We start from the raw sequence: 27,151 nt of genomic DNA on the forward strand, positions 1-27,151 counted from the left end.
ACCTTTTACACATATTTTTCTTTTTCATTCCAAATATAATTCTTCATTTCATGCTTGTTATTGTCAGTTCTTAACAATAAGTAGGCAATATAACCAAGTGTTCAATACGTTGCAGTTTGGACATTTTAACATGGGGAAAGTGTTGTGTTGAAGAAAGGACAGTGCTACAGTGATAAGCTGCCTGCTGATGTAAACACTTTATGGTTTTATGACAGGCTCACAATCTACCAATACTATTTTCAATTCAATTCAATTTGTGTGGATGAAAATTTCAGAGAAAAACAGCTGGCAGGAGAAACATATGACATTTAATCTTGTCTGAGAACATGAAATCTTCTACAAAGCTCATGTATGTGTGTGTGTGTGTGTTTGTGTGTGTGTGAAATGTATGTGTTTGTATACACTCACAAAGGTTATATTGGGAGTTGTATTCTGCAGGATTTGGGCCAACAGACAGATGAAAACATTACAGTCCTCGGTATTTTTATGGAGATACACTTGACTGAGCAAATAACTCAGTGAGTCTAAAAGTCCGATGAAAAAATTGAACTGATTGCAATTTTTGAAGAAGATTTTTTTCAAAATGGGAATAACCTCGAGTCATCCTTAACAAACGAACAAACAAACAAATAACTTAGAGATAGTGGTGTAGATTTTGATTGGTTCAAAATCACTCCCTGTGAACAAGATTCAGAACACTGCCACAATGTAGAACCTTGCAGATTACCACATGGATTCACCACATCACATTTTAGAATGATTTTAGAAACAATATAGTTGCAACTTGGCTTATTCAGATTTTTATATACAAAGCACCCAAAATTATACAAGAAGGAGATATATAGTAAAAGAAAAACTACTGAATGAATCTGGTCACAACCATGACAAACAGAGAAAACCAAAATTACCCTAAAATTTGCCCAAAATTACTAGAATATAAGATCCTTTTAATATCCAAATTTACATAATGACAATAGTGATTATATATTTAAGTGGATTCATATTTAATTAGAATGATTTAACTTTTATTTCTCAAGAATTTGCTTTTTTATTTCAACTATCAGAATTCACTTGATTATTACAGCAGATTTGGTTACTGAAAATCATGGTCTACCAGAGATTTTTTTTCCTTATATCCTTACCTTTGCCTTTATCCCCACAAACTGATTTTTACCCAACTTCACTACTTTAGCCCCATATATCCTTCTCCATACTTGGTTAGATGCAGTCATTCGCAATTGAAAAGAATTGCTTTCTCTCCTTCAGCCCAGACTGGAGGGAAAAACTACAGACTTTTGCTTTAAGTTTGATTAGACAGAGTCCTTGTGGCAGCCACAAAGAACGTTAGGAGTTGCAAAGACCAAACACTACCACTGTACTGTGTACTCTGACTTCCTCTGTTGCCAATTCAGTTGGAAATGAGTCTCTTCTATTTTCCACTGCCACATGTCAAGCCCCCAATATTTCTTGCCTAGATTTCTTCAGTAATCTTGCTATTGTCTTTTCTCTTATCCTTGCACACTACAATTCATCTGACTCACCAGTGGCAGACAAATCTCACAAAATGGAATTGTATTGGGAATACATACTTCCATACTCAGAAAGATTCAAATATACTCCACTCCCTAGCAAATGAAGTATAAACTTGGCCTAAGTCCCACCACAAAATGGCTGCCAGTTATCTGACTAACTGTATTTTGTGGGTAACCATATCAGTTATTGCCCAAAATACTTTTTCAGAGTAACAGGAGTGATAGTAACAACAGCGCACGTTGGGATGGATGATAGGTCACTCACCTCTCCTTATGACTACACTGACCTCAACACACTGCCTTCAGTCACAGGTTTTACACACAACCTGTTTCATTTTCACCTCCTTCATGCAGACTTTCTTGATCCCTCAGAAGGACACACTATCTTCCTCCTTCTCCATCTGTGGCCCCAAGACCTCAAGGTAGACACTTTGCCATGATTTATGTTATTCTGCTTTGTGCTGGTCATCCATATGCTTGGTTTGGCTCCCTTCTTGACTCTAAACAACTTGATAGCAAACTTCTTACTCATCTTTACATTTTCCTAAACACCAAGCAAAGGTCCCTTCATATAGTATTTAACAAATATTTCTAAGTTAATTTATTTTTAACATTTATTCACCTTTGAGACACAGAGACAGCATGAGTGGCAGAGGGTCAGAGAAAGAAGGAGACACAGAATCTGAAGCAGGATCCAGGCTCTGAGCTGCCAGTACAGAGCCTGACACAGAGCTTGAACTCATGAAATGTGAGATCATGACCTCAGCCAAAGTCGATGCTTAACCAACTGAGCCACCCAGGTGTCCCGCTTAACAAATATTTTTAATAAAATATAATCACTGACTGTAAATGGATATTTAAATTGTAGCCCTTAAAAATATTTATTTAGTAGTGGCATTACTAAACCCTAAAAAAGAGGAAATTTATAAACTGATGATCAAAAAACCTTGCATCATTGTACAAATTCAAAATCACTCACCCATTTCTGCATCTAAAAGATTTTCATAAAATACATATTACCCACCAAGAGCCCCAATATGAGAATATCCATTCATATTGTCTTAAAAAGGTTTTTCCTGAGACTTTTACTTAAACCATTTTATATGCAGTCATTTCTATTTTTATCAAATAAACTTATTTATTAAATGAAATAAAATCTAAGTATTTCTCAAAAACTCTATCATCCATCTTCCTATGTCCTGATGCTATTCTAGAGAATTAACACATTTTTTAATTTGTTTTTTCTTGTTGTTTAAATAATGCACTTATCTCTTGGGTTATAAATTTTGGATTGTGTCTGTTGACTACTCACAGTAAAAGCTGAGTGACTTAATATGCCTACACAACTCCTCTATTGCCCGTCCTTAGTCATCACCCAAAATTTTAAAGTTGTGTTAATATTTTTAAACTAACAGGGCTTGCAATATTAATATTCACTTTTGTAGACAAATGCACATTTCTGCATTTCATTTCCAGACTTCTTCTAACAACGTAAGACCGATACAAAAAGTAATTTTTGTATATGGCTACTGAATGTTAGTCTCTTCAGATTCATCCAAGTAGCAAAACTGGGCTTGCAGAGAAGGAATAACCATAATTATTAAAACTCTACCTTTTAAAGGGTAATTAGACACTAGGGTCCAATAGACCCTTTTATAATCCCTTTTTAAATTCCTTTGTTTCTTTGAGATTATATGCAATGCCATCGTTACTCATCTCATATCAGATATGCCTTTCTTATTTTGTTGGATGACATCTAGAATAATTCATATATGAGATATGCAGGCATCAGATTTTCTGAGCCACATACATTTTTATCCTCACATTGATTGATAATTTGGCTGGCTATACAATTGTAAGTTTAAAATACTTTCCCTCAGAAAGTCTTTGCTTATTGCCTTCTAGAATCCAGGCAGGCATATGAGGTCTGATTTTCATATCTAGTATGTATCTTTTATCTCCTCTAAAAGCTCTTAGAATTTTCTCACAATTAATGCATTTTTATTGAGATGTATGGTTCTTTCAATTTTAAAAATTGTCTTTCTTCAATTCGTGAAACTTCTGTTTTTTATTTTATTTTATTTTATTTGTCCTTCCCCCCTTTGTCTGTTTCTTCTTCTCAATGTTTATTAGACATATTTTAGAATCCTGTAACCATGCTCACAGTGTCCTAACTTTTTGTCCTAATCTTTTGCTCAGATTTCCTTTTTTCACTCTCCTTTTCTTTTTGGTTCTTCCTCTGATTTCACCCTTCAGATCTCCACTCTTAACCTCAGCCATCCCATATTTACACCCGTCTGTTCAGCTTTTTATTTTCATTCATATTTTAATTTCTGGGATCATTTCTTATTTTCTGATTGATCTTTTCCACAGCAACCTGTGCATATGTGTATGTTCAATATTCTCTGGATTCTCTCTTGGAACACTCATTAAAATTCTGTTTTTTAAAAATTCTCTTATGATTACTGAATTACCTCTGGTTTTGTTGTCTGTATGTGTGTGTTTGTATGTGTGTATGCATCTATTTAAACCACGATATTGGGTCTTCAGTTACCATGACATCCTTGACTGTTGGATGATTATGATGTAGGGCCAGGTTGATTGACAAGGATTACTGGTGGGGTCTGTTTTCCTTGCATGGGAGGGCAGATTACACACCTGTGTAGGTTGGTGACTATTGTACCCACTGGCTTCTCTCAAAGGTGCGTGGATACAGGCACACAAAAGGACCTACCACGGGAAGAACTTTTCCTAAGAGCTAAGACATTTATCATATCTCTATCCTGTATAGAAGATGTATTTCCTATTGCCCACCTGTCTGAAATAAAGTTCATGTCTGTCTGAAATAAAGTTACTTCAAATTCTGCGTGGTTGCTTTCTCAGTGCTTTATACCCACACAAGGAGACTAACATAATTCTACCATCAGACACTTCATATTTTTGAGAGTATATAGTTCTGTAACACCTATAATGTTTCTCCTTGTTAAGTTGGAACAAAGGAGGGGGGCACCTGGATGGCTCCGTCAGTTAAGCATCCGACTCTCGGTTTAGGCCCATGGTTCATGAGTTTGAGTCCTCATTGGGATTCTCTCTCCATCTCTCTCTGCCCCTCCCTGATCACTCTCTATTTATCAAAATAAATAAGTAAACATTAAGAAAAGTTGAACAGAAAGGGAAAGTGAGAGGCCCACCTGGCCTAGCTATTTTGAAATGTAGCTCTTTAAATAGTTTTGCTGATGGTTACTCCCATGCCCATGTCAGGTCTTTATGCTGACTTCAGCTTTAGAAATTATTTGAAACTGTCATGGTAAGAACCATTGTGTCTTTTGGGTTGTGCTTTCCTTCTTCTAATTTCTCTATAAATCATACCCGTTTGATTTTTATTTTTCAGACTTTTCTCAAATTGTTCTACCTTATGTTGGCTCTAAAAATATAATGGCCTCTTCCCATTTTCTCTCTCTTTCCTGTCCCCCTTTTCTTCCTTTTGTTTTCTTTTCATTCCTTCCTTTTTTCTTTCTTATATTTTAAATTTCACTGTTCCTTTATAGGGAAGGGATATATATGTTGGTGCCAGCCCATATTGTGAACCAGAAGCCTGACTAAATTTCTTCTTTCATATTTCTTTTAATGATGCCAATAGTCTGTTTTGCATTTATTTTTGATAACCTGGAAGTTATACTAATATTTGGTTCAATATTTTTTACACTTGTGGGGTGGGTGATGCTAACCCATAGGATACTGCATTTAGAGATTTAAAAAAAGATTCATAACATACAAATGTGATATGGTTACAGCCAAAAGGAACTATTTGCTTGCAATCTGCTCTTCCTGGCACCCTGTGTGCTCCGTAAGATATAAGCATCTACTGAATCATGGAAAATGCAATTTGAAGTTATACAAGTAAATGAGTCACTGCATTCTGTACCATCAACAGTCTGGGGTGTCATTAAAGTTCTGTCTATAAAGAAGAAAAATTAAGTCTATTTGTATAGCATTCCCCCTGAACATTTTTGAAATAAGGTCATGGTCACTACAACTGAAGAAATTCACAATTTAGTCTTAATCAAATCTAGTAGTCTAACATTTTAAACATATTAAGAAGTCTAAACCATTTTAATGAGATGAGTTAGCTGTAGGACTAAGTTCCCAGGTTGACTATCTACTTGTATACTTGATTAAATTATTATAATTTGGGCATAGAAAATTCAAACCCTTTGCAAACTCAATTTCAATAATAAAAAAAGAGAGATAAATGTGTAAATACCATAGTCTCACTAACAGCCAAATGTTTAAATTAAGTAGCCTGAGGCCTCACAGCATCCTCAGAGCCCAAAAAAGTAGGATCATGGAGTCTAAGCAAGGTTCATTGAGCAAATATTTCTTTATGCTGTCAAATAAGATAGGCATCCCCAAACGAATTGCCCTAAATGTGTAAGTTGGCAATTTTCTGCAGCGGTAATATGGAGCACAACCGGAAAAAAAGTAATAAGCCTGGCTAAGGCAGCCTTCCCTAGGAGAGCCACTTAACAGGCTTGCCTACGCTGTGCCCTAGAATCTCCTTATTTCATTTTTTCCTCGTGTCTTTGCAAGCATATCATTTTAACTGAGTGCATAAATGAGATTACGTAAATGTTTTCTTTTCCGGTCGCTTTTCCTTTCCCTTTTTTTTTTATTCAGTTTTCCTCTTCTGGAGTTGATTGCAACTCTGGTATGGTATGCTAGTGTGGTATGACTGATCTTGCCTGGATACAATCTACCAAGATATCTGAAATAGATATTAAGATAATAAATGCCACGAAACTGCGGCATCTATTTGAAGCCTTCAAAGGCATCTGCTACAGAAAATGACTGTAAGTTGACAAGGAAAAAAATCACTATCCTGTTCTCACTTCCTTCCTGTCTAAGGACATGAAGAAATGCTGGGAGACAGGTGTGGCTGGAGAACTACTCTGGCTGATCTATTCCGAGAATCACTTCCGTTGTCGTCTAGGTGATATTGACAGAGTTCTCAGGCTGTTCTTTTCTCATCTCGACTATTCCTTACAGCAGGAATTTTATCATTCTTTTCAGAACCACCTTTCACAACTCTTGTTAGAGTTACTCACTTTTCAAATTTTAACATATTTCAGCAATTGCTTTCTGGTGACCTTCTGGTGTTTCTGGCTAAATATATGAAGGCAGTGACACATTATTGCAGAAACAATAGTCTCTTCCCTTTCTCTGGGTCCTACAGATCTTGTTGCCTTCTTTAATTTACTTAATCTGCATGATCTACCCTGGGGTAAATCTCTAATGTTGAGAAAACACATCTAGTTGGGGTGCTGCACAGATACGGTGTAAACGGATGGAGAAATTGAGGCAATTGTCTGGATAAATATGAATGTATACAGTCATTAAGCAGATTTCTTTTTTGAGACTCTATGCTGGCCCAGTCTTCAACTAGGTGATGAGGATATCATGGTGAGCAAAACCAAATAATATCCCTGCCTTCATAAACTACAGCCTAATAATAGTAACAGTCAACATGGAATGAACTTATTACATGCTAAATACCTGTCATGACTCATATCATGTCATTCTCAACAAAACTACCATGAGGTATCTATTAAAAAAAACCCACACCATAATGAGATAAGAGAAGTGTTTTTTTTTTCCCTTAACTCACCCGTCTTCTTGTCTTTTTTAGAGGATATGAGCTCAAGTCTGCTAGAGTTCGAGAGTAGGGCTGGGCACAGATGGCAAGTGACTGCATTATATTGCTTTCCATATGAATTTGCATTATCTGGGAGAATTTATTACAATTTTCAGAAGTATCGCCCTTTCCTACATTTTCCCAACCAATTTAGCAGAGTCAGGATTTGAACCCAAATCCACCTTCTCCAGAGCTTATGCTCTTCCTTAATTCCATATCCATCTCTGTACCCACATACTCTTCTGCCCGTCAACAGACAGATGCAGTAAAAGAACAAGGTGGAGGGATGATAAGGCAAAAGTATTAACTGCATCAAATATCCTTTGTTCTCTGTATTCTAGACAGAACTAAGGCAACTGTAATAGTTCCTTTTTGTCTTTCTCCCTATGTATTAATCAGCCCTATTTCAGAATATGTGATGACATTTTTTTAAAAGAAATGCATATGGCCCATTGATAAAATGAGAAAACTTGTTTTCCAGAAAAATAAAAAAAGTTTCTGTAATGGGGATCACAATAAGATGAAGATAGAAAATTCCAATTACATCACAGTCTAACTGAAATCATAAAGAAGCATTATAGCATTATATTAGGTCATTACTGTGCAAGGCACACTGTTGACACACTGAGCAAGCATTCATTGAGAAGGTACTACATGAAAACCTCTATGTTAAGAGACATATTCACTCAGATATACATTAAATAGATACTGCTTCCCCTCGGGAATTTTTCAAGGATGACATTTTCAGGTGAGAGGAAGAAATGAAAGAGTGGGAGAGCGCAGAGGGAGGAGTCTAAGACGAGTCCCAGGTTTCTGACTTGAGCTCCTGAACGATGCTGCACCAAAAGAAGAAAGGTTGCTTTGGGACATAAAGGGTTTTTGACCTTTTTGAGTTTTGCTTTCTTTTCTGCTTTGAGGATGTTTTGTTTTGTTTCCACCCAATGCTCTCATTGAAGCACTGTGCTCTTTGGAGCTTGGCAATGTCATAACCCTTGTCTTATTAGCTCGGCTTTATGAGTGCAATTAGAGGTGGTAAAAATATGTATTCAAGAGATTTCTGCCATCCTAATAGCCCCTCACCATCCCTGAGGATTCTTTTACTGGCTATTGCATTAATTTAATTTAAATTTTTTTTTTGTCTTTTCAGCACAATTATGAGAGTTTGTGTGAGTCCATGTCCACGCCTCAGTGTGTCCACCCCTTCCTTCACACCACTTTTCTATAGGAAAAGAAAAGGGGCATTTACACTATAATTAGTAGAATGCAGCAGTAGGTACAAATCTAATAAATTATGTCACTAAAATCTATTGGAAAAGCATGATTCAACTTGATTTCAAAATCTGGAAAAAGAACATGTGGAAATTAAATGATGTTTTATTGAACAAAGACTTACTTCACAGAGCTGTCTATCTTCATGAACGCTAAAATGTACCTTTATAATTTGATTTTACCCAGGGGTTTTCCAAAACATCTGTCTAAATTATTCAACTAATTTTACCTTTTATTCCTACTTCTGTCATAATTTCAGAGAGACCTGTATGGTTAGATGAGTTTTCTTTTGTAGATTACTCTAAGAAGCATAATTAAATGCATACTGAAAGAAATTTTGATCTTCCGCTGTCTCCTGTGTTATAAATTCTATGTCACTGATGTATAGTTACAGGATACATAGCTCTCTTTTTTGCTTTCTCACCTCAGATCTGACTCCTCACCATCTTCCCCTGCCCTTGAGCCCGATCTTCTCCTGCCTTTGAGCCTGGCACCTTGCTGGTGGCTGGCAGGCGTCAGGCAGGCATCAGCTGGGAGCCAGACTGAGCCTTACAAGGAAGGCTCGGGGAAGCAGATTGACATGGGCTCAATAATTAGCACAATACTGGACAAAATGCTCAATAAGAATCTACTGAATTAATGCATGTGTGTACTGCCTAACTGCTACAAACACTTCAAGTTGATAACGTGGGCTAATTGGCTGAGCATTATAAATGAGAATGGAGGACTGACCAGCTCTTTAGTCCTCCAAGTCAATAAAACTTATATAAAGCCTTCTTTTAGAGACATAGAGTTGTATTCACTTTTAATATCGGTGTCAATAATTTTAGCATTGTGAAAAATAAACCTCATGCATTTTGTGTATTGTTTTGAATAGTACAGATATTTTGACAGAGAATAAGAAGCAGATAGCAAATTTTATGTGAAGCCTTAGGATGACACATAATTGTATTACATAAAATACCTCACTAGCCAAATCTTAGCATCTTATAATAGTTCTTGATGTAGAGCCGGTCTAAATTCAGTAGCTCCTAAGACTAAATCATCTAAGGATGTTATAATGTTCTGAAAATTCCTACAATTTGTGTTTCTTACTGATTTCTTCAGTCTTTTCCACATTCAATTATACCATGAAAACAAAATAAATCCACTTAACATATTTTCCAATTTGTCTCACAATGTGCTTCTCTGACTTCCTTTGATTTCACACAGCTAAGAAAGAAAAAAATGAATTGTGTCTAGCCTTCAGTCAGATGTCTGTAGGCATGGATGTATCCGTACTCAAAAATATACACATAAACTCCAGGTTTTCAGACACATGTTCAGCAGCTCTCACGGACACCGGCTGCCTCTCCCCCGCCTCAGCATATTCACCTGTCCAGTTTACCCCCAAACTCTTCCTTCCTCCATCACTGCTGCTGGGGGACAGTGGCAACTTAGCAGGATTATAGTTCGGAGAGACAATGCTTATCTTTTTTCGACTACCTTAAGAAAGCTTATTTGTATAATGGATGTTTGCACTACTATGATGATACTAATTGCTTAACGTCGTACCATGATTTTATTTATTTTAAAACCTGAGTCACTGAAAGGCTTATGCAAATAGACATATCATCTTATTTATATTTGCTCTCCCCCACTGCCCTTGAAAGTCACAATGTGAAAAGTAAGAGTAGAGGATCATTTATAAAATGTAAAGCAAGGGAGAAAAAAAAGAAAAGGAAATTAGATGTCAGAACTCAAGAGATTTTGTCTAGGTAAATATGTATTGCCCACAAGAAGGCAAAAATAAACTACTTATGGCCCTTTTTCAGATAAAACTGTATATTAAAAAAAGGTAATCATAGGTTCAAATACAAATACAAGTACCACTTAATTCACCTAATGCAGACGTTTCCAGACTCTGAATAATATTGTTTTGCTCTGACTAGTTCAACTAACTATGTCAAAACAGACCCAACAGACAGAGGTTTGTTTTCCAGCTCATGAATTCTCTCTTAAGTCAAATTTACAAAGTTGATCCCAATAAATTTCTATCTACATATGTCAAAAATATAATGTTTATTAGCTTTAGAGCGTCAAACTGCCTTACTTTGTTTTCCTGCCATGTGCTTGGTCCTACATAAAATATTCATGGACTTCTATCAGACCATCTCAATCATGAAAGGTCACAGGTCTAGAACCCATGATAAGTTTTTTTTTTTTTTTTTTTAATTCAGTAGCAAGTTTGCTGAAGTACATTTTTTTTTTGTCCAAACATGGTTGAAAGCCACATTGATCTAGTAAGGGATGAATGCTCATACTAATGAGCTCTCTGTGCCCTTGTTGAGTACTTTTTCCTCTGAATTAGTTGGGATTTTAAGAGTCATGCATGACCTCACTTGGAATCTTAGAGACTAGGAAACTAATTGCCCCCAGGATGCTTGATTTCCTCCTAACTTCGATGACAGAGGGTGGAGCAATCTTTCAACCCTCATTCTGAGAGAATAACTTTTTCAAATGCGCATTAGGGCTGAAAAACTATTCATTCAGAAAGACAGCATTTGCCTTTGTTTTATAAAACAGCTTGTCTCCATTAAACTACCCAACATTTGGAATTCATGTTTAACTTTAGTTCTCTGCTTTTCTGGACATAAACTCCTTGTATCCAGTTCAAGGCATGTTCCCTTTCACATAGAGATGTTCTTTATTTGCAGTGATTTATGTGAGAAAGGTTAATTGGAGATTCGTGGCCAAAGAAAATTACTTTAAAGAGGATTAATTGATCTTCACTTTCTGAAAAATTATAAACTGCTTTTTTTAATAACTGCCCATTGCCGTCTTTCTTTAATCCCTCAACATCACCTTCCACATACGGAAAAGTGATAAGAATGGGGGCTGAGGGGAAATAGTAAGATGGCATAGATCGAATAAGCTATTTCAGCTTCTTTTTGTGGTAGTTGTTGCTCTACCATAAACTCTGCCTCCACGACTAAAACCATGATAATTCTTAAGGAATAGCTTTTCCCCAGAGTCACATTACAACCAGAAAAGGAGGCATTTGTCATGCAATGGAATATCTCTGGGATAACTCACCCCTATGAATTATGTCTGACTTTCTTTTCTCCCATTCACTTTTAATTAACATTAGGAAAAGAACAGTTATCTTAGTAGATAACAGACTGGGAAGAGAGACCCAGAAATTAATGTGAGATCTGTCAATATTCAATCCTGCCAAGGAGGACACATGAAAGCATTCTTCATGGAAAATCAACCTTAGTCAACACATATTCAAAGTTAAGTGACCTTGAGGGATTTCATATATATATATATATATATTTATATATATATATAAATAGAGAGAACATATATATCTATATATATATCTATATATAGATATATAGAGAGAGAACATATATATGTGTGTGTCTATATATGTGTATGTGTGTTTATATATATGTATGTGTGTGTGTGTATATATGGGTGGCATATGCATTTCTTATACTTACCTTTTCTGCGGACTGGGCTGTACCAAAAAAGATGGGAATGAAAGCTAACCAAATGATGCAGGTGGTATACATGGTAAATCCAATAGGTTTGGCTTCGTTGAAAGTCTCTGGGACACCTCTCGTTTTAATGGCATACACAGTACAAGTGACCATCAAGAGGATACTGTACCCCAGTGAACAAATGAGCGAGAGATCAGAAATGTCACACTTGAGCACTCCCCTGGCATTCTCTGGGTCTAGAGTCCGCTGTTCTCCATAGTCAATGATGATGTGAGGGGGGTCCACAACAAACCAGACACACACTCCCAGGAGCTGGACAGAGATGAGGCTGAAAGTGATCACCAGCTGGGATGCTGGACTAATAAACTTGGGTGCTGTGACCGATTTCTTCCCCTGCTCAAATATTCGGTGGATTCTGTTGGTTTTGGTAAGAAGGGCTGCATAGCTGAAACACATGCCAAGTCCTAGAAAGATCCGGCGGAAGGAACATATGATTGTATCTGGTGCTGCAATCATTAAAAAGGTGATCGAATAACAGAGAAAAATCCCTGTTAGGAGCACATAGCTAAGTTCCCGTCCAGAAGCCCTTACAATAGGTGTGTCATTATAGCGGACAAAGGTCACGATCACAAAGGTGGTGGCGATGATTCCCAATATTGCAATGAATACAGGCACCACAGCCCAGGGAGAATGCCATTCTAGTTTGATGATGGGGATAAGCTGGCAGCCTGTGCGGTTGATGTTTGGTCTCTGATCCAAAGGGCAAAGTTCACAGGAGAGCTCATCCACCTGGTAGTTGTAACCCTCACAGCGCTCACAGTGCCAACAGCAGGGAACTCCTTTCACTGTTTTCTTCCTCTCCCCAGGCTTACAGGGCAGACTGCACACAGATGCAGGGTGAGCATGTTCTCTGTTAGCCCACTGCATGTTTTCCACCTGTGGGGATAAAAAATTAATGAGCTTTCCATTCCCCCCAATTTATAATATCCTAATCCTAGCCACAGGTTTGTAATAAATCATTGAATACTGACAGCACAAGTACAGTTCACCATAAGAGCCCAGTTTCTTTCCCCAATATTGACTTTTTGAAAGTGTAAAATGATTGGGTTCAATAAATCATTCATATCATCAACTTGACGAGTGTCATTAGTTTCCATTTACCTCCTCAGTGTTGACCAACCTGACATTTGTAGAAACAGTTATTGGCCCAAACAGTTTTGTAACTAAAAACAGACAGACAAACAGATAGACAGATAGACAGACAGACAGACAGAAAGAAAGAAAGAAAGAGGAAAAGGGATTAAAAAAAAAAAGCGCCATAGAAATGTTTTTGAGTTAATCACAGATATATATGCCAGAGTCCTTGAAACACTGGCTTAGGATATAAACATACATATAAAACAGTGATCCAAGGCTCTTCACCATATTTGGGGAAATTCAAATCACAATGTGTCAGTTTTGAAAGGAAATGGAAAAACTCACTACTTTTAATCTCTGATAATCCTCATGTTCTTGTGGTGATAACTATATTAATGTTTTTGCCTCCGTTTAAGCATGAAATAGACTTCTATTTCCCCTAATTTTGCATTTCCACACTGTGAAAAACACCATGCTGAATGAGATAGCTTGATGGTAATGTTTTTCATTGAACAAAATTAGTCTTATAAGTGGCTTAATGTAGTGAAACTGGTATAAATGAGAAAGCCCCTCTAGTGTGCGTAGTATCTACTCAGAGCCTTCAGGTTCCACCTTACTTTTTTGGATTAAATTACAGAATACCTCTACTAAAACAAAAATATTATTTTAAGGGTATTCTGCCAATCATTGACCTCTTCTCTTGATTGTTTACTAAAGGTTCTGGATCCAGTTAAAACGTGTATGGGGTAGGGAAGAGGAGGTTTCCCATACTAACAAACAATCTCAGATACCAGCTGGGCATCCTATTAAGTTAACTCAATTCTGACACTAGCTAGCTGGAAATAGCATCAGATCCCACAGGTTAAGGGCTGGGGATGCAAGAGTGTCCCCTCCACTTCAGATATCAGCTACAAGTCCAGGTTGTTATATGTGCTTCTGACAGACTTGTAGATTGAAGTTTCCAACAACACCTGCCTTGGGTTCAATTAGTGTACTAGAGCAGCTCACAGAACTCAGAGAAACACTTTCCTTACTAGATTACCAGTTTATTATAAAAATGATATACCTCAGGAACAGCCACATGGAAGAGATGCATAGAGGAGGGTGTGTGGAAAGGGCACAGAACTCCCATGCTTTCTGATTATGCCACTCCCCCTAATTCTCCACCTGTTCACCAACTCTTAAACTCTCTGAAATCCCACCTTTTGGGACTTTATGGATACTTCATCACATAAACACAATTAATTGAATCAGTGGCCATTGGCATTGATTTTAACCTTTAGCCCCTCTCCCTTCGCAAAAATCTGGGATAGGATAAAAAGTTCCAACCTCCTAATCACATGGTTGATTCCTCTGGCAACCAGTCCTCATCTATAGATTATCTGGAGGGTTTCCAAAAGTCACCTCATTAACATAATTAAGGACACCTTTATTGCTCTTATCATAGAAAATTCCAAAGGTTTTAAGAGCTTTGTGCCAGGAATAAGGGCAAAGAGCATATATTTCTTAAATCACAATACCACGTTTACCTTATTAGAAACACAATAATTTTAGCAGAATACTAATAGGACAAACTGGAAATTATAGATCTTAGGAGACAACTTATTATGAAAAGTAGCTACTATAAAAGAAAAGTTCTCTGAGGGAGTGATTTTGTTCACTGATGTGAAGAGTGATTGACAATTTGCCCTCAAATATTTGCTGAATTTGCAAGAAAGGAAGGACAGTGTACAAAAAGAAACCAAAGGCCCCAAATGGCATCATGTAGGTTAAAGTCCCAAATCTTTTATTTTAATTATTTTAAATTTATTTCTGACAGGGAGAGAGAGAGAGAGAGAGAGAGAGAGAGAGAGCCTGAGCAGGGGAGGGTCAGAGAGAGAGGGAGACACAGAATCTGAAACGGGCTCCAGGCTCCGAGCTAGCTATCAGCACAGAGCCCAACGTGGGGCTTGAACCCACAAACTGTGAGATCATGACCTGAGCCGAAGCCAGATGCTCAATTGACTGAGCCACCCAGGTGCCCCTAAAGTCCCACGTCTTAAACTGATGCTTATTACCTATATATAATTGCAGTTTCAACCATCCTCAGAAATGTAATCTTAACTAGATCAGTCAGGAATTTTCTGATGGATGATGCCAAGGAGTCTGCCAAGGAGTCTTCTCCATTCCCTAAAGGAAGATGAGGTTATCTGAATGATAAGACCTCCTTCTCTTCCCCTAAGGGAAGGTGACTTGTCCTGGAACAATCTTTTCTTTTCTTTTGCTTATAATTTCTTGCTCAACCCTACTTCTGATATAAATCTTCCATTTAGCACAACTCCTTGGAACACACCTCTACTTGCTAGATGAGATGTTGCCTGATTCATGAATAATTGAATAAAGCCAATGAAATCTTCAAATTTACTCATCTGAATTTTGGTTTTTAACAATAGGAAGGATACCACAGCAGACCCCCAGGGGAGAAGGGGTCAACTTGAAAGTATTGGGACCCAGTAATAGAAGGTTGCTCAAAGAAGCACAGAAATGGGAACCTAAAGAACATTTAAAAAACAAAGCAAAACAATACACAACTTATTTTCCTCAAGACCAGCTCTATTAACAACCCAAAAGAGAAATTACTATATCCTATGGTAGTCTGGCTCCAAAATGTCTCCTGATAATCTCACCTCCTGGAATTCATGAACTCATGTATTCCTCTCCAACTGTAAATAGGGCTGATTTATGTAAACAAAAGTACATACCAGAAATGATTCCATGTGATTTCTGAAACTAGGTCATAAAAAATATTCTGGTTTCTTCTCTGCTCTCTCTCGGGTCACTCACTCCAAGGGAAGAACCACATAGTGTCATGAGAACTCTCAAGCAGCCCAATGGGAAGGAACCCAGGCCACCTGCCAACAACCAGCACCAACTTGTCCTTCATGTGAAGCTAGTACCTACAAAGTGACCTGTCTGGTCACACTCAAGCCTTCAGATGACTGCAGCCTCAGTTGATACCTTGACTGAAAGCTCATGAGAAATGCTGAGCCAGAACCACCCAGCTAATAAGCTGCTTCTGAATAGATACTGTGTAAGATAACAAATGCTTTACTGTTTTAGGGTGTTAAATTTTGCAGTTATTTGCACTGCAATAGAAAACTAATACTACTCAAAATAAGCTTATCCCTCTATTTTGTGACCACCACCAATGTAGTGTTCTATTAAGAATCTATGCAGAAGGCAGTGACACCTATCATTTACCAAAAAGTATGCCCCAAAGTGGCTCATTTTGGCAATGTCATCACTTTATGGTTCCCCCTCTTTGGGACCCATGCAACTGAGACTATTCTCACGAATAGATCTATCACTTAAGGATGTTTTCCTTTCTTGAATGTGGGGCAAACAAATGAGGATAGAGAGCTATAGTCCTCAAGCTCAATACTTGCAGAGGTTGATTTATGTAAACAATAGTACATACCAGAAACGATTACATGTGATTTCTGAGACCAGGTCATAAAAAAATATCTTGGCTTCTGCCTTACTCAAGGTGGAGTAGGAAATTTATGCCTGTTTAATTTCAAATATCCTCCCTTGAGAAAATAGGTGGTACTTGATGTGTCATAACGGCACGCAAAACCATTAGCTCTTACTCTGTCTTTTCACCACAAAGGTAAAGCAATCTATCACAACCCAGCTAATTTTCTATTAGGTTTTAATGATTTAGAAAAGCTATTTTATTTATGTATAGAATTCCATTAGGAAAGAAAAAAAAGTTAAATTGGAAGCATATAGTGGTTTCTCTTGAAAATATTGAGAAAAATGAAATGCTCCACAGAATGGCAAAAGTATTGATTTTATACCCTAATGGACTCTTAAAAGATAATAAAATACTTTTGTGAAGGTTATGTTTCAAAGCTAATTATTGTAAAACCAAAATTGCATTTTGTTTGGGGTTTCTATGGATGTATGATGTTACTGTAAAAAAAAAAAAAGGCAGCCAAATATCTCAGAAACATTAAACTTCAAGACTGGTAGAGAATTTAAAGGTCAGTTTTCTAACCACATGTATAATTCTTTAATTCTTAATACATTTCATTTTCCAGAAGGAAGTAAGGCTTGTTAACAAAAAGATATACCTATACCAGATAAGCCTCATTACATAGAATAAATATTTATCATTATGAGCCAAATATTAAATTTTCCTTGATCAATTTTCTGTGTACTGAACTAATAGAAAAATATTTTTCATGAATAAAAAGCAAAGTTATAAGATAATGGGAAATATTTCAATATTTTAAATAGTTATGAATTTTCGGGGCGCCTGGGTGGCTTAGTCGGTTAAGCGTCCGACTTTCGCTTAGGTCATGATCTCGCGGTTCGTGGGTTCGAGCCCCGCGTCGGGCTCTGTGCTGACTGCCAGCTCAGAGCCTGGAGCCTGTTTCAGAGTCTGTGATTCCCTCTCTCTCTGACCCTCCCCTGCTCACGCTGTCTCTCTCTCTCAGAAATAAGTAAACCATTAAAAAAAAAAAATACATTAAATAGTTATGAATTTTCTTTAAGGAAAAAAATACCACAGTTACACACTATATGTGACTTTTCTTAATATAATGGAGAAAACATTAATTATATTTCTATAAACATGATAAATACACATGACTCCATTTTCATCAAGGCATCTATTTATATATAACTGTACTGTGTTTTGATGCCATAGTTGAAGTCTGGGAACCAACCAGTACCTCAGGGAAGGATAAATAGCAAATACTTGAATCAGGATCTTATAAATACATTAATATTTGAGATAAATAATTTATTTTGCACATGTTGTTAAACAGTGATTAAAGACAATATCACTTGAGAGTAAATTGAACAACTAGTAATTTTCATAGCTATACTGTAAAGTGTAAATAAGGATCATTCAGCCCTTTTGCACAGCTCTATTTACAGATTATACCATCTTTCTTATGAGTATCCATGCATTTTAAAAATTTGTCTTCCTTGTCTTTGACATTATTCTGATATTAGATTAGGATTTCTTTCTAAAATATATAGTCTAACAAATGGAGGATAGTTGTATAGACAGACCTTCCAGGGATAAAACCATTGCCCATTCTGGTCTTGATAATGTTCACCAACAGTGATGCTTTCTGTAGGTTCCAAGCCAGTACATCTCATAGAATATGAGCCATCAGCTGGTTTCTGCTGTCAAATCCAATTTGGCTCAGCTCATGATCTCATGGCTCATGGGTTTGAGCCCTGCATTAGGCTCTATGCTGACAGGTTGGAGCCTGGAGCCTGCTTCAGATTCTGTGTCTCCCTCTTTCTCTGCCACACTCCCCTCTCACCCTGTCTCTGAGCTCACTCTCAGAAATAAATATTAGAGGGGTGCCTGGGTGGCTCAGTCAGTTAAGCGTCTGACTTTGGCTCAGGTCATGATCTCATGGTTCATGGGTTTGAGCCCCACATCAGGCTCTGTTTCTGATTCTGTGTCTCCCCCTCTCTCTGACCCTCCCCTGCTCATGATCTCTCTCTCTCTCTCTCCCAGAAATAAATAAAATGTTAAATTTAAAAAAAAGTAGAAAAGTAAACATTAAAAAATTAAAAAAAAAAGAATTTAGTGATTCATCACTTACATGTAACACCCAGTATTCATCACAAGTGCCCTTCTTAATACTTATTACCCAGATATTTTTTATAAACCATATATATATTATAAAAACTCTTAGAATTAAGTAGTTAAAAGAGAAATAATCCAAATAAAAATGAGTTAAAGAATTGAAGAGACATTTCTCCAAAGAAGATGTACAAATGGCCAATATGCATATGAAAAGTACCCAATATCATTAGTCATCAGGGAAATGCAAATACAACCAAAGGATCCACTAGGGTGGTTATAATAAAAAGTACAGACAGTCTCAAGTGTTACTGAAGATGTGAAAAAATTAAAACCCTTTACATTGCTGATGGGAATTTAAAATGGTACAGTTATTTTGGAAAACAGTTTGGCAGTTCCTTGAAAAGTTAAACATAGAGTTGCCATATGACCCAGCAATTCTACTTCTAAATAATTCCAATCCAAGAAAACTGAAGACATATGTTCACATAAAACTCTATATAAGAATGTTCAGAGTAGCATTATTATAATAGCCAAAAAGCAGAAACAACCCAAATGTCCATTAACTCATGAATGGGTAAACAAAATGTGCTATATCTATACAACCAAATATTAAAAATAAAAAAGGAATAGTCTTAAAAATAAATAAAAAAATAAAGTACCAATATATGCTATAAAATGGACAAACATTGAAAATATGTTAAGTGAGAAAAGTTAATGACAAAGACTACCTATTGTGTGATTTTACTTTATAGAAAATGTCCAGAATAGGCAAATCCATAAACAGACAATAGATTGATGACTGCCAGAGGTTAAAGGGAGAAGGGAACAGAGTGCTCAAGGGTATGGAATTTCTTGGGTGGTGATAGAAGTGGCCTAAAATAAGATAGTGGTGATAGATGGACAACTCTGTGAATAGACTGAAACATACTGAATTATGCACTTTAAAAGGGCACATTGTATGGCATGTGAGTTTCTCAAAAAAGCTTGTTATTTAAAAAATATGCAAATCATTTAACTTGATACATTCAGGAACTATTAACACTGGGTATTATTTGCTTTATAAAAAACATGTTGCATATCCACTCTGTTCAAGACACAAGTTCAATGTGGGGATCCAACAGTGACAAGGACATGGTCCCTGACCTCCAGAGACAGTGTAGGTAGGGAAAGAGATACACAAAGAGCCAGTTATAGCTCTGTATGAGAATCCCTAAAAAGGGGTGAGAAAATGGTGCTGCTTAAAGAGCATCCTGCAGGGTCAGAAAGAATAAAAAAGGACATTAAGACTCAGGGGCAAGAAGTCACACCAATCTGGAGAAACTAAAGGTTTAAATAATGCCAGGCCTGTAGATTAAAGCATGGGGTAGAGTAGCAAGAGGTGGGGCTACAGAATAGATGAGAGGTGGGATCATGAAGGACATGAGCCACTGAGAGGAGTTTGGATGCTCTCTTACAGGTAGTCAAAGGGATCCTATGGAGGTTTCTAACAAGGATAGGAGTGGTGAGTTTCATTGTTTAGAAAAATCGTGAGCTGCAGAGTGGAGGGAAGACTGATGAAGTCCAGGACTCGAGACAGACCAGTCAATGAGGCTGCTGCAGAATGCCAGGTGAAAGGTGGATGTAGAGTGGCCAGGAAGGGCTTTGTAAGCAGGTTTTCAGACTTTACTCTCCAGGCCACAGACATTGATTAAAGGATTATAAGCAAATATGTGGCATGATTATATATATACATATATATGTGTATATAAATACATATATACATATATGTGTATAAATATGTATATACACGTGTGTGTGTGTGTGTGTGTGTGTGTGTATATATATATATATATATATGATATGTATATATGATCACTGTGGTGATAGATCAGGGACGAGAATGATATAGAAGCAAGGATAAGAATTAGGGGAGGGGCCTGGGTGGCTCAGCTGGTTACATGTTTGATTCTTTATTCCAGCTCAAGTCATGATCTCATGGTTTCTGGGATCCAGTCAGTACTGACAGCATGGAGCCTGCTTAGGATTCTCTCTGTCCCACTCTCTTTGCCCATCCTCTGCTCATGCTCTCACTCAAAATAAATAATCTCTAAAAAAAAAAAGAATTAGGAGAACAATATTATAATTTCATGGAAGACAAAGAGCCTGTGAACTATGTTAGGAGCAGTGATGAAGAAGTGGGATGGATTTGAGATATATTAAAGAAAATAGAAATAAGGGTAGAGTGAGAGAAAGAGAGGAACCAAATGATGGCATCCGGACTTCTAATTTAAAAGTCATTCTTAGTATTCACTGACTTCTATCCCTCATGTCTAATCAATCACCAGCCACAGGTCCTTGCCCCTAACTCCCAGGTAATGATCTTGCCCCTAACTCCCAGGTAATGACTGATCATTATGTATCAATCCTTCCTCCTCCCCTATTACACACCCACACAGCAGCTTGTAGTCTCCTTCAGTGACTCTTTACAGTATGTAATTATGTATTTATTTGTTTGTTTTCTTTTTATTTAAACAGGTGGTTTTATAAATGTTAGGTTATGTTCCTCAGAATCACTTATGGGGTTTACTTAAAGTATAGATCCCTGGGCACTGGTTCTTAAAGATTACAATTCAATAAGTCTGGGAAGGAATCTCTGGTTGGTATTTTTAAAAGCCCTTCTTCCTGTGATTCTGACAGATGTAATTAGTAAACCATACTTTGCTAAGCACTAATTTAAAATTTATTTTCTTCAAAAGAGTAAGAGCCAGGTCTGTTTTTCAACCATTGCAACCCAGATCCAATTGTGGTGACTAACCCCAATATGTATGAATAAATATTTTTGAATGAAGGAAGAAGGAACAAAAGACTGAGCAGGTGATGGTTTCTTTCATTGAAAAGGGGGCATCCAAGGGAATGGATGGTTTTAAAAGGTAGATCATGATCTGGTTCTCTAGGACCTCAAAATCCCAGTGAGGCTTCCAAGCCAAGAAATGCACAAATCAGATGAACACTTGAGCTGTATTCATGAGTCAGGTTTGCAGGAGGTAAAGATTTCAAAGGCACAGTCATATGAAAGGCAGTTGAGACCATGAATATTTATTAGTGAATTCTCATCCACAGAAACAGGGACAGCCTAAAGGGAAGATGGCACAAATGGAAGCCAGGAAGAAGCAACTTTTAAGGAGCAGACTCAGCAAGATCAGTAAAGGAGGATGAAAAAGCATGGCCAGATGGAAAGTAGGTAAGAATAGACTCCAAGGTCCATGAAACCAAATAGATAATTTAAGGAATGAGGAAATGGTTAGTGATGCCCAAAAACACAAATTTCCTGAGGACAGGATTTGAAAAGGGAACCTCTCTAGTTAAGTTCACGAGAGAAATTTCAGTTCTTGTGTGAAGTCTTCTCTTATCTACCCCATACCAGGCAGGTAGATATGTTTCTCCCCTGTATTTGATTATATTTCATTAAGTATTTTATCATAACTCCTTGAGATTATATTGTGATTATCTGTCCATGTGTCCATTTGCTCACTAGACTGAGAGAACAATAATCTCAAGGTCATATATTTTTTAACCTCCCCTTACCTGTTTTAAGACCTAGTATTCAATAGAAAGTGAATGTTTGATAGATACATGAATTAATAAATAGAATGTATGATAAATACATCTATGATTATAATTATTCTCTATTCAGTGTTTTGAATAGGCATGGCTTTAGGCAGTAGGCAGATGTGAGTAGTAAATTTATTCTTTCCTCAATCTGTGTGGTGTCTATATTATTTCATCCATACCCCTAGAGAAGCTAATTTGGAGGAATTATGCACTCTGACACATATCTCAAAGGTATATTGGAAAGATCTAATGAGTTAGTATCTATAAAAGTGTTTTGTGAACAGAAAACGTAAAAGACCTGTGGAAACTCTACATACATCTCGATTTAAGACTGAGAGGCAGCACTGGGAAGAAGGTCTTCACTTTCTACCTATAATTAAATATAGCTGTTCTGTCCAAAAACTATGTTAGCAGTAACAAACAAAAAGTCACCATCTCTGGATTTCATCCAGATCTGCTATTTCTTGCTTTTATTTTCCCATAATATCAACTCTTTTTTATAAGTTTATTTTTTATTTTGAGAGAAAGAACACAAGCAGGGAAAGGTGCACACACACACACACACACACATACACAGGTGGGGGGAGGGAGGGGGAGGGAGGGAGAGGGAGGGAGGGAGAGAGAGAGAGAGAGAAAGAGAGAGAGAATCCCAAGAAGGCTCTGCACTGTCAACGCAGAGCCTGACAAGGCGCTGGAACTCAGGAACCATGAGATCATGACCTGAGCCAAAATCAAGAGTCAGACACTTAACCAACTGAGCCATCCAGGCGCTCTCCATCCCCCACAATCTCAACTCTTAATGGTAGTTCCTGGTAACTGTCACATGAGATTCCCATCCTTCACCCAGCTCTATGCAGAGAAAAGCAGCCAGTTGAGTGCCTTCTGTCCTGGGCTCTGAGCTTGGAGAGGATGTCATCTTTATATGTGCATGTTGGAGTGTGTGTTGTGGGATGAATGGTTTTAGGAAAGAGTATAGGATGTCAGACCCACAATATTTTGGATGAATAAGATACACTAACCCTATGATAGAGTTTTGCCACTCCATAGTGCATATGCAAATATACAGGTAGAGTGTGATATTTGTAGCAATCATATTGAAGGATTTTTTTCCTTAAATTTAAATTTGTGTTAAAAATTTTATTTTGATTTCTATGGTTATTTTAAATCATAATCCATTGACCTATAACTGTGTTACTATGTTTATAGTTTTATTTTAGATGATAAGAATTAGTTTCAAATAATTTCCTTAGGTTTCTCCTCATATAGGATTAATTCACCTGAATGTTTACTATAAATGACAATTTGAACTCATCAGATGATTTGGTATGTTAGTTCTTTTCTGAATATTATTTAAAAGCATTCATATTAATTTAAAAGTTAGCAAAATCTTAAAATATGACTTAGTTATCATATGTAAATAGCCACATTAAATACATTATGCCAGTACTTTGTGATAACTAAATTCAATTAAGCAGATCCTTCATTCCTAATAATAAGTAGAAGTAAGTACGATGAAAATCAGCTCAGGAATAAAATTCTCTACGGGCAATTTTGTAAACTTGTAGAATACTCCTTTAATTATTTACATTTCTTATTTTTCCTACACTAAGCTGATTATTAATGCATGTAGCAACTAAGATAATTTATTATAATGCATTTTGTGATAGTTTGAACAATACAATAGATGTTCAGTGCAAAACACTTCTCTATTTCCATCTTAGCCCATAACACTCAATGTACATTTAACTCAATCAATGGAAAGTTCCAGGAAGTAAATGTCTTCAGAATGTGAAGGGTTCGAAATGAACTATTTTCAGTGGTACACCATTTCATGTTGCGAAGCAAAACATAAAAGTGATGATTATGAGGGGTACTTGGGTGGTTCAGTAGGTTGAGTATCCAACTCTTGATTTCAGTTCAGGTCATGATCCCAGGGTAGTGGGATGGAGTCCCGTGTTGGACTCTGCATTGAGTGCAGAGCCTGCTTAAGATTCTCTCTTTCCCTCTCTCTTTCTCTTTCCCTCTGCCCCTTTCCCCCATTGCACTCTATAAAAAAAAAAAGTGATGATCATGATGATGATGATGGTGACAATGATACCTAACATTTATTGAGAGAATACTATGTACAAGAACCATCCTAAGCAATTAACATTAAATGTTTAATGTTAGGTATCCCATTTTGTTTAAGTTGTCACAAAGTTATAGGTAACTAGCCCCACCCACATTATAGCTATTAAATGATGGAGGAGGCCTGAAGCCACACACTCAATCATAGCATTTTATTACCTCCACATTTATTACCTCCCAGGACAGTGTTTGAAATAATAGTTCAGATGGAAGGAATCTGGCGCACGGACAGGAAAGGCCATGGACAAGAAGAGGAAATGAATGAGCAAGACCAGGGCAGTCAGTTCACTGGAAATAGAAAAGAAAACGTGTGTCTAAATCAGACTGAGAAAAAAGAGGCAAAATTATTTGCTGATAATTTAAAGGATTTGTTCAAACCATACCAACACAAAGATGCTGGGTAGAGCAAAGATATTGGGGGGAGCGCCTTGGTGACTCAGTTGGTTGAGCATCCAACTTTTGGTTTTGGTTCAGGTCATAATCTTACAAGTTTGTGAGTTCGAGCCTCATGCCCAGTACCACACTGTCAGCACAGAGGCTGCTTAGGATTCTCTGTCTCCCTCTCTCTCTGCCCCTCCCCAACTCAAGTGTTCTCTTTCTTTCTCTTTCTCTCTCTCTCTCTCTCAAAAATAAACATTAAAAAACATAAACATTTGTTTCATGGTTTGACTATTATACTTAATCCTACTGAATCTTATCCCCTCAGAATCATTACAGTGAAACACCATCTCCAGCTATTTCATTCTAAAGAAGGGCATCATAAAGTTTATTTTACCAGTTTAGCATACTTTATTCAAACTACCTATATGGTACTCTTCCTGCCTGAAAGGTGAATATAATCTAACCCCAAATATATACATGCAAAACATGATAATTTATTTGAATTAAAAACAGAAGACAACACTTAAAAGATTTCTATTCCATATTGAATTCTTAGGGATTCCATGGCTTTTTCTATATTCTACCTTCATAGAGATAGACATGAAGCTGCTAAACACCAACAAAAAAGGCTCCTGCAGCCAGAGAGAAATAGAGCTATCACAACTGAGACACACTATAAAAATAAATGACTTCTGAAAAATGGAGAGAATCCAATGTTTCTCTCAGCCCCAAACCTACAGTATAGAATGGAAAGATTGAGAGAGATTAAGACAGAGTTCACTTGGACTCAGCAGGAGCAGAGTGACCAAGTAGAAAAGAACAGAATTGAAAGAGAAATTGAATGGTAGAATAGGAGACTCTGGATGGCATATTTGGGGAACATGACTCACAACGACACACTTTAATGTTTTCCAGAATTGTTTGTATCTGTACTGTAGTTAATAGGATCAAGTGGTAACTACAATGTAATACAATGTAAAGACTTGTTTAGAATGTAAACTCTGAACAACAGCAGACATAAAAATGGAATTGTCTGAAATTTGTAGGAAAAACCTAATGATATTAAGACATGTTTATTCCAACACTGAGGTGACAAACAATGTATCTGAATTAAGACAACAAAATAAGAAAAGTGGCTCTATGACATCAGAAGAGAAACATTTCCAACCAACCCTATCTGGGAAAGATTTCCTCAATTTACAAAGTAATAATGTATTCATTTATTCAAAAATATGAATTACAATAACAGCATTATCAACAGAGTAGGTACTAGGAATATAAAAATGAATGAAGCAACATTTATGCACACAAAGAGCCAATTTAGAAGGGATTAGAATTCAACACTAAAATCAAGTGATCAAATATTTGATGTTTGTGAAGCAAGGCTACTTTCTTTCCCCCTAACTTGTCAGAAGACTCAAGATATACTCTCTGAACAAGGTAAAACATAGGATCTCTTGGATGCAGGACACCTGGCATAGCGGATTGGGTACTACATTTGGGGTGCTCGAGTGGCCAGTGAAAACAGAAATATTGAATCATGAGTTTTCCAGTCTCATTCCCCTACTTTGGCTCAAAGAGAAGTGCCAGCCTAGCATGCATGCTCTTAACAGAGGCTTTAAAAGATCCATCTTTGGGAGACTTTTAGATCCATCAGCCTAAAAGAAAAGATCTAAACATTCTGACACTAGGTGATTTCCCAGTGACATCCACTGTCAAGAAACGCATCCTTGTGCAGAGTTTTTAATCAGTCTTTTAATGTATCCTTAACTATGAGTGGAATCCAAGGATCACTGGGCACAAAAAATTCTCTACCATGCAAATAGACATTTAATCAAACAAATAGGGGAATAAAAATCCAATTTGAGTAAATAGAGGCTATCCATGGAAAGAAAGTCATCTAAAAATTAATAGCTTCAGAGATATTTTTTAATGTTATGCATAAAACAAAAAGTTGTTTCCATAAAAAAGAAAAAAAGGAACATTCAGAGCATAAAAGAACTCTTAAAAATCAATTATAATAGTTATAATTAAAATCTACTAACATTAATTATAATTCATAATTTTTATAAATAATTATAGTTATAGAAAATGCAATTAATTATAATTCCGAATTATACTTTCAGAAATGGAAGTCAACAGAAGAATTAGAAGGTGAAAGTAATCTAGAAACTGATCAAAAAGACGTAGAAAAAGAAATCAGGAGAAAATTAAAGGATCAATCCAGGAGGCCCAAGATCTAAATAATAAGAAATTCGGGAAAACAAAATAGGGAGTTGGGATTATGAAACAAAACATTTTCCCAGAAGGAAATTATATGTGAAATCCTAGATTAAAA

General features: G+C 36.7%; 1 protein-coding gene across 2 annotated transcripts in view; it reads right to left on the reverse strand.

The window, feature by feature from the left end:
- GRM8 (glutamate metabotropic receptor 8) overlaps positions 1–27,151 on the reverse strand; it is a 747,950-nt gene that overhangs the window by 71,561 nt on the left and 649,238 nt on the right. For both annotated transcript variants that reach the window (XM_039243493.1, XM_039243502.1), the window contains exon 8: positions 11,982–12,917. In XM_039243493.1, coding sequence (XP_039099424.1) covers positions 11,982–12,917 — 936 coding nt within the window. The remainder of the gene's footprint in view (positions 1–11,981; positions 12,918–27,151) is intronic.

Source organism: Hyaena hyaena, unplaced genomic scaffold (genome assembly GCF_003009895.1).
Source record: "Hyaena hyaena isolate Hyena2069 unplaced genomic scaffold, ASM300989v1 scaffold_8, whole genome shotgun sequence".
NCBI lineage: Eukaryota > Metazoa > Chordata > Mammalia > Carnivora > Hyaenidae > Hyaena > Hyaena hyaena.